Below are 13,856 nucleotides of genomic sequence, written 5' to 3' on the forward strand. Positions count from 1 at the left end.
TTCTATTGTCGATCTGTCTCTGCGTCTCTCCCGTCTGCCTCATTTGTTGTGCCGCACACACACCGATTCTTGCAGGAACAGTCTTCCAACTATGCATATTCACTTTTTTAATTTGTTCATCCTATTTATTTCCTATTTCTAATAAATGCCGATAACGTATCTGTTTTTACTTAATCTCACCGTAAATGTTCGATTTTACTCAAAATTAGCTTCATTTTATTTAATTTGACAAATACTATTTGTACAAAAATACTAAAAAGAACATCAACTATTCGCCAACTTTAATATATTAAGAAACGCGATATTGCGAAAACGGTTGCAATTTAAATAACAATTCCAAAAGTGCGCTGTCTATTGATCTCCGAAATTCAAAACTATTTCAACCATTGCATAATTTCTTTCCTTCTATTACGTTAACAATTCTTTCAAATAGTTTTAATTTTAAATGTACTCGGATAAATTAAACAGTTGACATTTTGAGTACCGAGTTTTAACGTCGCTGTCAAAAAGTTTATTATGATTCACAATTTTGACATTTGTTTACTATTTATAAAATTTTACAAACAACACAAATAATAATATAAATTAGAAGAATAAAAACAAAATAAACAACATTATGTTTGATGAAACGCTTTATTTCAAGAATTACATTATGACGTCTTAGGTTTGTTCAATTTTATGCACTCACTTTGTCCACATTTTGTCTTGTTCACTATGTACAAAACGGAGAGGAAGAAAATACCTAAAGTGCATGTCAGTATTAAATAAAACATCTCTTCTCTTTTACAGAATCATTCTCGTTCCATTTCGACGACGAATTTTTCAATTTGATGTGTGTGTGTGTGTATGTGTGACGTTCTGTCATCGAGCAACGTTTCCAACGAGCAAAATAATAAAAGACGACTATTTCGAAGATTAAAAACGGTAAGACAAGGTCGTCCAAAAGCCCAGATGTGCTGTAAAAGATGAAATAACGAGCCCGGTGCAGCGGGAAGAACACGGAGCAAGTTTGAAGGCCCGCCGAGTTAATTCGTTCACGGTTCAATTTAAAACTGCTACTGGATATCGCTTTTATTATTACACGACGATGACGAGGGGCAAAACGGGGCGAGGAGGCCGAAATAACACACAGCACCGACGAGGAAAAAAACGATCAAATTAAAATACATCGCCTGTATCATGTCTTCGCCTCGAATCTCACACCGTCTCGAAACAGCGGCAAAACTGTTCCTCATTAATTACAACGCACTCATTAATGCTCCTTATTTACATTGCGGTGCATTCGAAGAACGTCTCCTTCGCTTGTTTTGGGTCCCTTTTCGTCGCAAACAATCAATTCGAAGCGACGCTGGGTAGTTTTCGGTTTGTAATTTCGCCAGTAATTATTTTTTGGAAACACTCAATCCGAACATAATTAATAACGTTTTTTGTGCGCCGTTCTTTAGGAATGTGCCGCTTTATATAGACAACGCGTCTCGGCATCCTTTTATAAAAATAAATTGGATTTTTTCGTGCGTCGGTCGAACGAACGATTCTAAACCGAATCGCGGCCCACGTAAGGCCCAAAGTCGACCGATCATTAACGGCTACTTCATTTTTCAGTCGAGACTGACGAACGAAAACCGGTGGCACAAAAAAATAAAACACGCCGCCACGCACCAAATTTCCATCGAAAAATCCGTCGAAAGTCGAAAAGTTTTGTGCGTGAGAATCGAAACGAGAGATTATTCAGCGGAATTTACATTCCCAGGCCGAAAAAAAATTATATTTTATGCTTATTATTTCAACAATCGATAATCCACGACTTGTTGGTTTCTTCGCTTCGCATGCACACCGACTTTGCCGTAAAAGTCCCGAAATGTTTAAACAAACTTCTCTGTCGTCGGTCGATAATCGATGAAAAAGTTGGTGAGTTCTGTGGTCCGTGATGCGGATCTAATCGCGATCACTTTTGTGACTTTCGCCGTTCGAAATGAAATTACTTTACCGAAAAAATTCCTCCCTTTCGAACCCTCACAAAAAACGGGAGATTAATTATGTTTAAAAATTGCGCAAATGTGTCAAAATCGAGCGGAGTCTTTTGCGGCGTCGGCGAACCTCAAAAGGTGTCAGTTTCTGTTCTGTCAACACTAATTGATCTTTTTTTTCAGCTTAGGGGAGTCGTGCCAAACGATCACCGCCTTTCTTCCCTTTGTGGTGCTCCACCAACAAACAAACAAACAAACAAACGAAGAGGGAAGAGGGAAGAGGGAAGAGGGAAAAGGGAAGGATGAACATGGAGGAGCAACGAGTAATAAAGTAATTAGCAGAAACGATTTTTAATTAAGATACAGAGTTTTATATCGGCGGTGAAAATCTCCCGTTTTTCCGTCCGTTCGGTATTTATTTAATGACCGTTCGCCACGGTAATTTCGTGCGAATATGGGTGGTTGTTATGGTAATTAACCACTAATTAATTTCGACATGCTTGTCCGAGATGTAACTACCGAACCGCTTCTCCTCTCCTCTTTTCCTTCTCTTTGCTTCCTCCGTCCACAAATTTAATTAGTTCCTCCTTCAGCTTTCCTCCAGGTTGTCATCCAACATGACTAAACCCAAAGTACCGAACTACCGAAAAACGGGACGACCGAAATAGATTCGTGGGTGGTTGACATTAGACAAACTGTTTGTTTGTCATTCCGACCAAGTAAACATGTAAATGTTTAATTGTAAGTTTGCAGTTGTGCGACCTCGAACATCTTTAATTACATAATAAAATTAGCAATTACGTTATTTACAGACAGTCAGTCAGTCAGTCAGTCATTCAGTCAGTTTTGAGCAAAACAGCAGCAACCCCAAAGATGATGAACGGAATAAAGGAAAACCTTCTCGAATGTTACGTGTTCTACGCATCGATTTTGTGTTTAAAGTTATTATTCATGAGCATTCTGGTCGGACTTGCTCGTGTTTACCACAAGGTAACTTAATCAACGACTCCTTTCAACGATGGACAAACTGATTCGTTTGTTGTTTTAGGCCGTGTTCAACGTGGAGGACTCCAAGTACGGATCGTTCCAACTGAAGACGGACGAAACGGTGGAGAGATACAGGAGGGCGCATTTAAACGATCTGGAATCGATTCCCGTGTTCCTGGTCAGCTCGTTCCTGTTCCTGCTGACCGAACCGTCGACCGCATTGGCGCTGTGGATCTTCAGGATTTACACCCTGACCAGGATCAGCCACACGTTCAACTATTGCGTCGTGAAGAGCACGATTCTGCGGATAATCTCGTACGATTTGGGCCTCTATCTGAATCTGTTCGTGGTGCTGAGAACCATTTACTATTACCTGTGAACAAAGCGTTTCCCTGTTACTCAATTCGCGTTTAATAAATTGTAAAAGCAGTCGGATTTTTTCCTCCATCCTCCGATCCATTGTTGCATTGTCGTCAGTTTTACATAATCCCGTTCGGTGTTGACAGAGGAAAAGTGAATGTGTTTCTCGGAAGACACGCTCTGTTTCACCACCGCCGATCTCGGGATGACGAAACCGTTTAATTCGGGATATTTTCGGGCCGCCTCATTGACCGTAGCTAAAACCCACAGACCGCGCTGCTTTTTCGCACCATCATCTCGATTACAGATAAACAAATTATCGGACCACCCGTATCTCGTTCCTCTCTATTACGACTCATTACGACGGACGCCCACACTGCGTCTCCCTCCGCCGCCCTCTGCCCCGATTGGCCGTTCGCGTTGCGACACTTCCGTCCGTCGCGTCCGCGGTGCAAAAAGCGGAAAACGGAAATCTATTGAACTGTGCATAAAACTCGATTAAGTGTCGAGGCTGTTTTTTCCATTGTTCATTCTGCCGCTTTTTTCCCCGAATTAATCAATGAATAAATGTTGGTTTAAAGTAAGTACGTGATGTGCACCAAGTAAACAGGTGAAATAACGAAAAAATGATTAATTTAGAAAACGGAGAGACAATTCGTGGCCGTTTCCGGTTTTTGGAAAAGTCCAATTACATTTTTGATTTGATTCTTTTTGTTTGGCGCGTCGACGTATTGTTCGCCTCGAGATTCATTCATCTTTTCGGCTGCGGTCTCATTAATAACAGGTAGCCACCACTCACTTTTGCTTCTCCTCAAATCGACGGCGACGAATTAATCGACGGAGTCACGCTGCGCGACCCAAACGCTCCAGGACCGGACCGGACTCCCAAATAAAACACACACGCTCTTTTAGAATAGGTAACTTTAATGATTTTACTTCTTTTACTGATCATCAACAACTTAACAACAACAACAACAACAACACAACAACGAAAGGAAATTACAATATGTGTTGGTCCACTTATAAAAAATCTACAAGCGACGACGATTCAAGCAATCACTTTGGTACTTATCGATTACATAAGGCAACATACACAGACACGATTATTTCTTTCTTTGGTAAACAAACAAACGAAAACAAACGAAAACAAACAAACAAACAAACAAACAAGTGAACAACTAAAAGAACGACTAGAAACAATTTGATCGGTTATTTAGCCAGGATGCTGAGGTTCTTCCTCAGCTGCGCGTCCGGAGGCAGAGCCAAAATCCACTTCCTGAGTCCGGTCAGGACGACCGAGGACATGACCAAGATGGCCCCTCCGATGGAATACTTGTTCGGTATCTCGTCGAAGAAGAAAACCTGCCAGAAAAAGGCAAAAACGATGTCGGTACTGCGGGCGATCGCCACCGGGCCGGCCTGTTCAATTTTCAGCGCCACCGTCAGCAGGATCTGTCCCAGAAAGCTGAAGATGGCCAAGGCGACGATCAAATAGCGGTCGAGGCCGCACGCGGGCAGACAAAGGCCCCCGATCGAATAGGTGATGATCAGGCACATGATCAGGGCGAACGTGCCGAAATTGGTCATGATCACCGAGAAGTGGATGCCTTTCAAGGCACGCAGCAACACGTATGCGTTCGCCCCGAACAAGGTGGCGCTGAACGCGGCCACTGCGCCCCAAATCTCCGGCCGTTGTCCGGTGTCGCCCAACGAGTTTATCGTGTTGCCGAATATCACGGGCGGCCTGGTGATCAACACCACCCCGATCAACGTCAGAATGACGGAAAACACGCTGAACAGGCCGCAGGACTCTTTCAGGAAGACGCGGGCGAAGATGCCGGTGAAAACGGGCACGGAAAAGACGATGACACTCGCGTCCGCCAACGGCATGTGTCTGAACGCATAGAAACTAAGCATCAGGGCTGCGGTTCCCGTGAACGATCTCAGCAACAGCATTATGCGTTTGCCGTTCGGAAAAACCGTCTCCTGTCGGTATATGACGATGGGAATGGCAGGCAGCAGCACCCCCAGGTACCTGTAGGCGGCCAGAGCCATCGGATTCACGTCCGTCATCCATTTCACGATCACGCTGCACAGAGAGAAAAACAGAGAACTTAGCGTGGCCAAGATCAGACCTAAATACGGACATTTGCAATTTTTTGAGTTAGGTCGATGAATTTTCGTATCGTCCTCGTATTCGTCCTCGACCAGTTGTTGGATTTCCAAATTTTCTGGCATTTTCATCGGGAAAATTGTCCTAAAACAACTGACAACGAAACGTGAAAAATCGATCGCTGTTTACATACATTCTTTCGACCTTACTTTTTTTCATTCGCCGCTCAGTCTCAGATACTTTCTTTGGTATTTATTCTCTTTTTCTTTTGATTAATACTGCCGTTTATGGTGATCGTTATAAGGGGACATTTTCGGGGGTTTTATTTTCTCCGATTTATTCGTCTCGGGAGCATTTTGCGGATTTGACGTGCAGTTGCAATTTGACAGCTAGCACTTTTAGGTTAAGGACGCAACACAGATTTGTATGCAGTTCAATTCCTTGCAGATTTATTCCAATTTCCCTATGAAAATTGGATTCAAAAATTTCACTTGTCAAAACATTTGCGGTACATCAAACACAAATTTGAATTTAGTAATAGTCCAATCTTATTTGTTACTTTTACAACTTGTTTATCGGTGACTATAACAATTTATTTCGATACATACAAATCCGCTCTTCACAATCGATCGATTTTTTATTTTGTGTCAAAACAAAAATTGCAAAAAAAACACAGAGCTAACAAAATTCCAAAGTAAAACCAACACTAAAGGCCCGATAAACCAAACAACAACGGCATCAGATCACCGATTAAAATCCTTTGGGTAAAATGCGGACCTAAAAAAATTCAATACCGAAAAATTGTGCGTAGAGTAAAGAAGTAAAACAATGCGAGAAGATGGAAGTGTTCCGAGTGAATTTCCAACGAAGAATTTTACCGCTGTCCACCAAAATTATCGCCTGCAACCGAAATTTCGCCAGGTAATCGAGGCAATTCACGAAAATATAGAAAAGTTTATTTTCAAAAACGTCATCTGTCAAAAAAGTGAGGTTAAATCGCTGTTTATTATTGGATTTTTTAACAATTTTACCATAAAAAACTGTTTAACACAACATTTTTGACTGCTATTTAAACAATTCTCGATGTTTCCCAAAAAAAAAAAAAAAACAACCAAACGATATCAAACATGAGCATCTTAAAAGTGAAAGAAAATTCAATTCAATTGAACAAAACGATTTTCCCAATAAACAGATGAAACATGCTGTTTTCAGATTGGCCGAAGTGGGTAGATTGGAACAACCAAAGGTCAGCGGCAAATACGAAACGGGCCAGCTGATACTGCACAGAGTGTTCGGATACAGAGGCGTCGTTCTGTTTCCGTGGCTGGCACGCGTCTACGACCGCGATCTGCCCCAGCACAAGGAAGGTGACGACGAACCTGCTACCGGAGTCGGCAAAGAAGTTAGAGGCAGAACACACACCTTCTATCAAGTGCTGATTGATCAGAGGGACTGTCCGTACATTGTAAGTGTTGATTTGATCAAAACCTGTTTTCAAAACAAACGACTGCTTTTTTAGAGGGCACAAACGGAGGCGGTGACCTTTTTGGGAAATCAAGATTCCTCTAGGAGTCTGTACGCGATTCCCGGATTAGATTATGTGGCTCACGAAGATATATTACCCTATGTTAGTGCAGAAAAGTCCCCTTTAAATCACGAGTTGTTTGATAAATTTCTAATGAGAAATCCCAACAAAGGTAATGTGTCGAAAATAAGGTGTTATGTAATTGAGCTAATTTAACCTTTTCAGATCCGCCGTTTATTGCTCAAGAAACTTTAAAAGCATGGCAAAATAAAAACCACCCCTGGTTGGAGTTATCAGATGTACACAAGGAAACAACCGAAAACATCAGAGTTACAGTCATACCATTCTACATGGGTTGCAGAGAGTCTCATGCCAATTCCGTTTATTGGGTAGGACGTTCGCGAGCTGTGCCACTTGGTTTTAATGATAACAGTAATAAATTATTTCAGTGGCGCTATTGCATAAGATTGGAGAATTTGGGCCATTTGAGTGTCCAATTGAGGGAACGACACTGGAGAATTTTCTCGTTGTCCGGCACCTTGGAAACGGTGAGGGGTCGAGGAGTGGTCGGCCAAGAACCTGCCCTCACTAAAACCTTGCCCGCTTTCCAGTACAGCAGTCACGTCAGTTTGCAGGCGCCCAGCGGACACATGTGGTTAGTGCACCACCAAAAAAACCTTCGCCGCTCGTTTCAATTCCTTGAACCGAATTGATTTCTGTCCTTTTCCAGGGGCACCTTCAGAATGGAAAGAGAGGATGGTTACACGTTCGACTGCAGGATTCCTCCGTTTTCGCTGGAAAGCAAACCGGACGGCGGCACTCCATCGCCACCCGACAACGTTCAGTAACAATGAGCGGCCTGTAAATACCGTTCATAACTGAGATATGACTAGGATGACTTTGACTTGTACATATTATTTATGCAGATTATTTAACAAAAAACATCATCGTTTTACTATCTTCCAAATTTTTCAACTTGCGTTTTATTTCCGCAAATACTTTACTTTATACTATATACGTATTCCTCTAATTTTGATTTTGAATTATTGGAATGAAATCTACATATTTTTGGAACATAACTAATAAATTTCGAAAATTTTAAAAGTTGAAAAAAGTATGGTGGCGCCATCAAGTTGAAATGTGCCCAACCTTGGGATTAAAAATTATCATTCTGTAATATTTATTCGCAAGGTTCAGCACACCTGAACTAGATGGCGCCATTTGCTATAGTTTAATTTATAAGTAATGAATTAATATATTTTGATTACGTTAATTAATAAAACGAAAAAAGAATGGAGGCAAACGTAAAATGAGATGTAAAAAGTTCCGCTAATATTTTGAGATATCGATAAACGTTATACGTTTGACAGTGTCTGTCAAAATAGGTTGGTTCGGTGACGTTTGTTGTCGAATTCGGTAGGCGTTTCGCACACAAAATCAACTGAAAATACCGACCACAGATAAAGGTAATCAACGATTACGCGATTTGCAGTACCATTTCTATGCAACGCGTCATTAGAATGATCGAATTCCTGAAAATTGCAATATGTTTAATGATTGCAGACAATTCGGCAGGATGACCGATTCAAAATACTTCACCACCACCAAGAAGGGCGAAATCTTCGAACTCAAATCGGAACTGAACAATGACAAGAAGGAGAAAAAGAAAGAGGCCGTCAAAAAGGTCAGTTTAATTGACTTTTACGTTTGTCGCGAGTGTCAGCAAAGTGACACTTGTGTATTTTGACGTTTTAAATGTATCAATCAATCAAATCACACAAATATGTTGTTGTTGTTGGTGGTGACGACGATTTAATTCAGGTGATAGCTTCGATGACGGTGGGCAAAGATGTGTCCGCGCTTTTCCCGGACGTCGTCAACTGCATGCAAACTGACAATCTGGAACTGAAGAAGCTGGTCTATCTGTATCTGATGAACTATGCCAAATCCCAACCAGACATGGCCATAATGGCTGTGAACACGTTCGTCAAGGTCAGTAGTTTTGGTAATTTGTTTGTTTTTATTTGTGTCAAACTGTTGTATCAATTCACGTACTGCCAGGAGTTTCCTACCACTCAACTGGCTAAGGTAATCAATCACTTGCCTATTTTTATGTAATTTTATTGCTCGAGGTAGAAAACACACTTTTTCTTATTTTACTGTGATTATTTTCGTTCGTTTTGGTTTTTTCGACAATTTTCCCTTAGAGAGTTAGATGATTTGTGTGCGACACCGACACCGAGACACGTCGAACACACGTTATTATTAATCATTTGGCGTCGTCGTCTTTTTAGGATTGCGAAGATCCGAATCCGTTGATTCGCGCCTTGGCCGTCCGAACGATGGGCTGCATCCGCGTCGACAAAATAACCGAATATCTGTGCGAACCGCTGCGAAAGTGTCTCAAAGATGAGGATCCGTACGTGAAGAAAACGGCCGCCGTTTGTGTGGCCAAATTGTACGACATATCGTCGGGATTGGTGGAGGACCAGGGCTTCCTGGAGCAGCTCAAGGAACTGCTGAGCGACTCGAATCCGATGGTGGTGGCGAACGCGGTCGCCGCCCTCTCCGAAATCAACGAGAGCAGCCCGACCGGTCAGCCTCTGGTCGAACTCAGCACCAACACGATCAACAAGCTGCTGACGGCCCTGAACGAATGCACCGAATGGGGTCAGGTGTTCATTCTCGATTCCCTGTCGAATTACACGCCGCGAGACGAGCGGGAGGCGCAGAGCATCTGCGAACGTATCACGCCGCGTCTGGCGCACGCGAACGCCGCCGTCGTCCTGTCCGCCGTTAAGGTGTTGATCAAAATGATGGAGATTTTGGCCGGGGACGTGGAGTTCTGCAACACCCTGAGCAAGAAATTGGCGCCGCCGCTCGTCACTCTGCTCAGTTCCGAACCGGAAGTTCAATACGTGGCGCTCAGGAACATCAACCTGATCGTGCAGAAGAAGCCGGACATCCTCAAGCACGAGATGAAAGTGTTCTTCGTCAAGTACAACGATCCGATCTACGTGAAACTGGAAAAGTTGGACATCATGATCAGACTGGCGTCTCAGGCGAACATCGCACAGGTGTTGAGCGAGCTGAAGGAGTACGCGACCGAAGTGGACGTGGATTTCGTGCGGAAAGCGGTCAGAGCGATCGGCAGATGCGCCATTAAAGTCGAACCTTCGGCCGAACGGTGCGTCTCCACCCTTCTGGATCTGATCCAGACCAAGGTCAACTATGTTGTGCAGGAAGCCATCGTCGTCATTAAGGATATTTTCAGGTTGGTAAATAAAATTGACAATTTAACTGAATAATAATAATAATAATAATAATTTATTGAAATTTTGGTGCACACTAATACTAACAATCGCCGGCAATCGTGTATAATATATAAATATAATAAAAAGAATTAATTCAACGTTGAGGCTTGTTCCAAGACTTCGTACACAAAAGTGGAACGTTTCTTGTCATCAAACAGAGCCAGGTTCAAGTTGATGATTAAATTACCGTCTTTCATTAGAAAATGTACGCCCTTCTCCTTGCAGTACTCGTAAACTCGTTTCAACTTCTCTTCTCGATTCTTCTCGTCCTTCACGTTGAAAACCTTATAAGGCACTTCGGCATCGCTCAAGACCCTGTAGTTTTGTTGCAAAACGTCGTGGAACTCTTTGGCACACTGTCTGATCTTGTTGGGTTTGTCCTCCAATACGTCGATGGATTTGATGACGGCTTGCACCAGAAAAGTGGGCAGAGAGGCGGAAAAGATGTATCCGGATCCGGACAACCTTTGGTGTTCGATGGTCATGTGTGTTCCGGCGCAGAAGCCTCCGATCGATCCCAATGCGTTCTCCAACGTACCGATGATCATGTCCACCCTGTTCGGTCCGACGTCCAAATGTTCGGTCAGTCCTTTGCCGGTTTTTCCCAGGATACCGATCGAATAACTTTCTTCCAAAAACACTCGGATTTTATACTTTTCTGCCACTTCCAAAAAGTCCAGCAGCGGACAGATCTGGCCCGTTTTCCAAGAAACGGCTTCAATCACCAGAAACTTTCTCGACTTTTTCTTCTTGCTTTTCTCTTCCTCGGCAATTCTTTCGGCCATCGTTTCGAAACTTTTCGCATCGTTGTGATTGAACGTCACAACTTTACTCTTGGCAGCCAATAATCCTTGTTGAATGGGAAAGTTGGCGTGTTCATCTGCAAAAATGACGTCAGACTTTTTGCAGTAGGCCGCGATTGAACTGGAAATGGCCACGAAACCGTACGAGTAGACGATCGCCTCCTCCAAACCTAAGAACTTTGCGATACGCTCCTCTAGTTCCAAATGCACATCAGTCGTACCTGAAAATTAAGTTGAACAACAATTGATATTGTTTGTTTGGATGATGCACGATGATCGATGGGGTTACCGTAAAATGCTCTGGGGCCGCACGTTCCCACTCCGTACTTTCTGATTGTGTCCTCCGAAATCTTTTTGATCTCATCATCGTCCAACATGTTCAGGTAATTGGCCTTGGCCAGGTCGATGTTGTTCGCATCTTCCACAATCATTGGAATTTCAATGTCCTCCTTCTTCTTCTCCTCACCGACATATTCGATCAAAGGGGCCGGTTTGAAATTACGCAGACGTTCTTGCAATAACTGTTCGTTCAACATTTCAAAGCCGATATTCTGACGAGACCGCCACTCCCTCGTTTGTTTAATTTGTTTGCAATTTACACCACTATTGACTTTGGTGTATTCCTCTCAGTAATCACTTGTCGATTGTTTAATTATCGTAAAGTCCACGAATTTATGATTGTTATTTTGTGGGCGTTTTTTTGTTGACGTTATCGAAACTAGGTTAACTTTAATCAGCAACGTGAAGTTGGCAACGGTCGACCAACGACATAACAATGTGTAGATTACTTCCATAGATGGGGTACTAAAATATTTAAGTGACCCAATTCAAAGTGATGACGTCAATTCAAATGATCTAAACAATTCATTTTATTGTTTGGAATAATTTAAATAAATTACTATAATACTTCTCTGATTATGTCTAAATACATTTTGTCGTTTTTAATGAAATTAAGTAAAAATTGGGTACTTATTCTTGATACGATAAGAAAATTAATAAATTATTAATTTAATTTGTAGGAAGTACCCAAACAAATACGAGAGCATCATCAGCACGCTGTGCGAGAATCTCGACACTCTGGACGAACCAGAGGCGCGTGCCTCCATGGTCTGGATCATCGGCGAGTATGCGGAACGTATCGACAACGCTGACGAATTGTTGGACAGTTTTCTGGAAGGATTCGCCGACGAGAACGCGCAAGTGCAGCTGCAACTGCTCACCGCCGTCGTGAAGCTGTTCCTGAAGCGTCCGCAGCACACGCAAGGACTCGTGCAGCACGTTTTGAGTCTCGCCACTCAGGATTCGGACAATCCCGATTTGAGAGATCGCGGTTTCATCTACTGGAGATTGCTGAGCACCGATCCCGCGGCCGCCAAAGAGGTGGTGCTGGCCGATAAACCGTTGATCTCGGAGGAGACCGACTTGTTGGAACCCACACTGTTGGACGAATTGATTTGCCACATTTCGTCGCTGGCGAGCGTCTACCACAAACCGCCCACAGCTTTCGTCGAGGGCAGAAGTGCCGGTATCCGGAAGACGCTGCCGGTCAGACAAGGATCGACGGACGAGGTCGCAGCCGAGGCTACCGTCATCCCCAACCAGGAGAGTCTGATCGGCGACCTGTTGTCTATGGACATCGGAGGTGTGGCTCAACCTGCCGCCCCCGCGTCGGCACCCACCAGCAACGTGGATCTTCTGGGCGGTGGTTTGGACGTTTTGGTTCGTATTTTGTTGCTCGCATGCAGTTCCACATCTTATTTCGTTTTGTAATTGTTTCCGCTTTTCAGCTCGGAGGTGGTCCAGATTTGACGACAACAGGAGTGGCCGCCCCTTCGACGACCGGTCTCCTAGGCGATATCTTCGGCATTTCGTCCTCTCCGTCGATGTACACGCCGCCGAAGACATGTTGGTTGCCCGCCGACAAAGGAAAGGGCATGGAAATACACGGCACCTTCTCGCGCAAAAACGGACAGATGACGATGGACATGACGTTCACGAACAAGGCGATGCAGGCGATGAACGGTTTCGCGGTTCAGTTCAACAAGAACAGCTTCGGAGTGGCTCCCGCTTCGCCGATGAACTTGTCGCCGCTGCAACCCGGACAGAGTCTCGAATACAGTCTGCCTTTGAACAACACGGGACCGGTGCAGAGGATGGATCCCTTGACCACACTGCAGGTGGCCATCAAGAACAACGTCGACGTCTTTTACTTTGCCTGTCAAATTCCGATTCAAATTCTGTTCTCCGAAGACGGCACTCTGGACAAGAGAGTCTTTTTGACCACTTGGCGTGACATTCCCTCCGCCAACGAGGTTCAGTACACCATTAACGAAATCAAAGGCAACACCGACGCCATTTCCAGCAAGATGACGCTGAACAACATATTTACGATTGCCAAGAGGAACGTCGAGGGTCAAGACATGTTGTACCAAAGCTTGAAATTGACCAACAACATTTGGGTGTTGCTGGAGCTCAAGCTGACTCCGGGAGTGACGACCGCCACTCTAAGTTTAAAGTCCAGAAGTGTAGAAGTTGCGCCGTTCGTTTTCCAAGCGTACGATTTTATCATGAGGAATTCGTAAACAGTAGTAACAACAGTACACACTCGATTAGATTTGTAAGAAGTAAACAGTTATTATTATAATTATTCAAATGTAATGTTGTCATTCCAATGTTTTATTTATAGGAATTATTATTATTACTATTAATTTTATTATAACCATTGTCTGTCGTCAGATATCATGTATGTAATATAAAAATATATGCTATGAAGGTTATTTGTTTTAG

At 43.3% G+C, this 13,856-nt stretch overlaps 5 protein-coding genes across 10 annotated transcripts; 3 read left to right on the forward strand and 2 right to left on the reverse strand.

Annotated features, from left to right (window-relative positions):
- Positions 1-565: 565 nt before the first annotated feature.
- Positions 566-3,384, forward strand: LOC109602581 (microsomal glutathione S-transferase 1). Of its 6 annotated transcripts, XM_049968956.1 has the most exons (5): positions 566-664; positions 790-1,362; positions 2,151-2,298; positions 2,780-2,957; positions 3,016-3,384. In XM_049968956.1, the coding sequence occupies exons 3-5, from the start codon at positions 2,270-2,272 to the stop codon at positions 3,331-3,333; spliced, it is 525 nt and encodes a 174-aa protein (XP_049824913.1). In that variant the 5' UTR covers positions 566-664; positions 790-1,362; positions 2,151-2,269; the 3' UTR covers positions 3,334-3,384. The 6 variants fall into 6 exon arrangements, with proteins under 6 accessions (XP_049824913.1, XP_049824915.1, XP_049824914.1 ...); XM_049968958.1 differs by lacking the exon at positions 790-1,362 and having other exon boundaries at positions 571-664; XM_049968957.1 differs by having other exon boundaries at positions 596-924.
- Positions 3,385-4,217: 833 nt separating this feature from the next.
- Positions 4,218-5,910, reverse strand: LOC109602603 (solute carrier family 35 member G1). Its single transcript, XM_020019020.2, has 2 exons — positions 5,637-5,910; positions 4,218-5,580 (listed from the first exon to the last, which is right to left on the reverse strand). The coding sequence occupies exon 2, from the start codon at positions 5,556-5,558 to the stop codon at positions 4,524-4,526; it is 1,035 nt and encodes a 344-aa protein (XP_019874579.1). The 5' UTR covers positions 5,559-5,580; positions 5,637-5,910; the 3' UTR covers positions 4,218-4,523.
- A 215-nt stretch (positions 5,911-6,125) lies between these two features.
- Positions 6,126-7,927, forward strand: LOC109602604 (polymerase delta-interacting protein 2). The gene is made up of 6 exons (XM_020019021.2): positions 6,126-6,348; positions 6,640-6,892; positions 6,947-7,124; positions 7,178-7,341; positions 7,402-7,607; positions 7,683-7,927. The coding sequence occupies exons 1-6, from the start codon at positions 6,266-6,268 to the stop codon at positions 7,798-7,800; spliced, it is 1,002 nt and encodes a 333-aa protein (XP_019874580.1). The 5' UTR covers positions 6,126-6,265; the 3' UTR covers positions 7,801-7,927.
- Positions 7,928-8,336: 409 nt separating this feature from the next.
- On the forward strand, positions 8,337-13,846 carry LOC109602597 (AP-1 complex subunit beta-1). Its single transcript, XM_020019013.2, has 6 exons — positions 8,337-8,418; positions 8,516-8,636; positions 8,774-8,944; positions 9,247-10,226; positions 12,089-12,788; positions 12,857-13,846. The coding sequence occupies exons 2-6, from the start codon at positions 8,529-8,531 to the stop codon at positions 13,649-13,651; spliced, it is 2,754 nt and encodes a 917-aa protein (XP_019874572.1). The 5' UTR covers positions 8,337-8,418; positions 8,516-8,528; the 3' UTR covers positions 13,652-13,846.
- LOC109602598 (serine palmitoyltransferase 1) lies at positions 10,248-11,804 on the reverse strand. Its single transcript, XM_020019015.2, has 2 exons — positions 11,359-11,804; positions 10,248-11,290 (listed from the first exon to the last, which is right to left on the reverse strand). Exons 1-2 carry the CDS (start codon positions 11,603-11,605, stop codon positions 10,356-10,358), a joined length of 1,182 nt encoding a protein of 393 aa, XP_019874574.1. The 5' UTR covers positions 11,606-11,804; the 3' UTR covers positions 10,248-10,355.
- Positions 13,847-13,856: the final 10 nt, after the last annotated feature.

Source organism: Aethina tumida, chromosome 6, assembly GCF_024364675.1.
Source record: "Aethina tumida isolate Nest 87 chromosome 6, icAetTumi1.1, whole genome shotgun sequence".
In the NCBI taxonomy this organism is placed as follows: Eukaryota; Metazoa; Arthropoda; class Insecta; order Coleoptera; family Nitidulidae; genus Aethina; species Aethina tumida.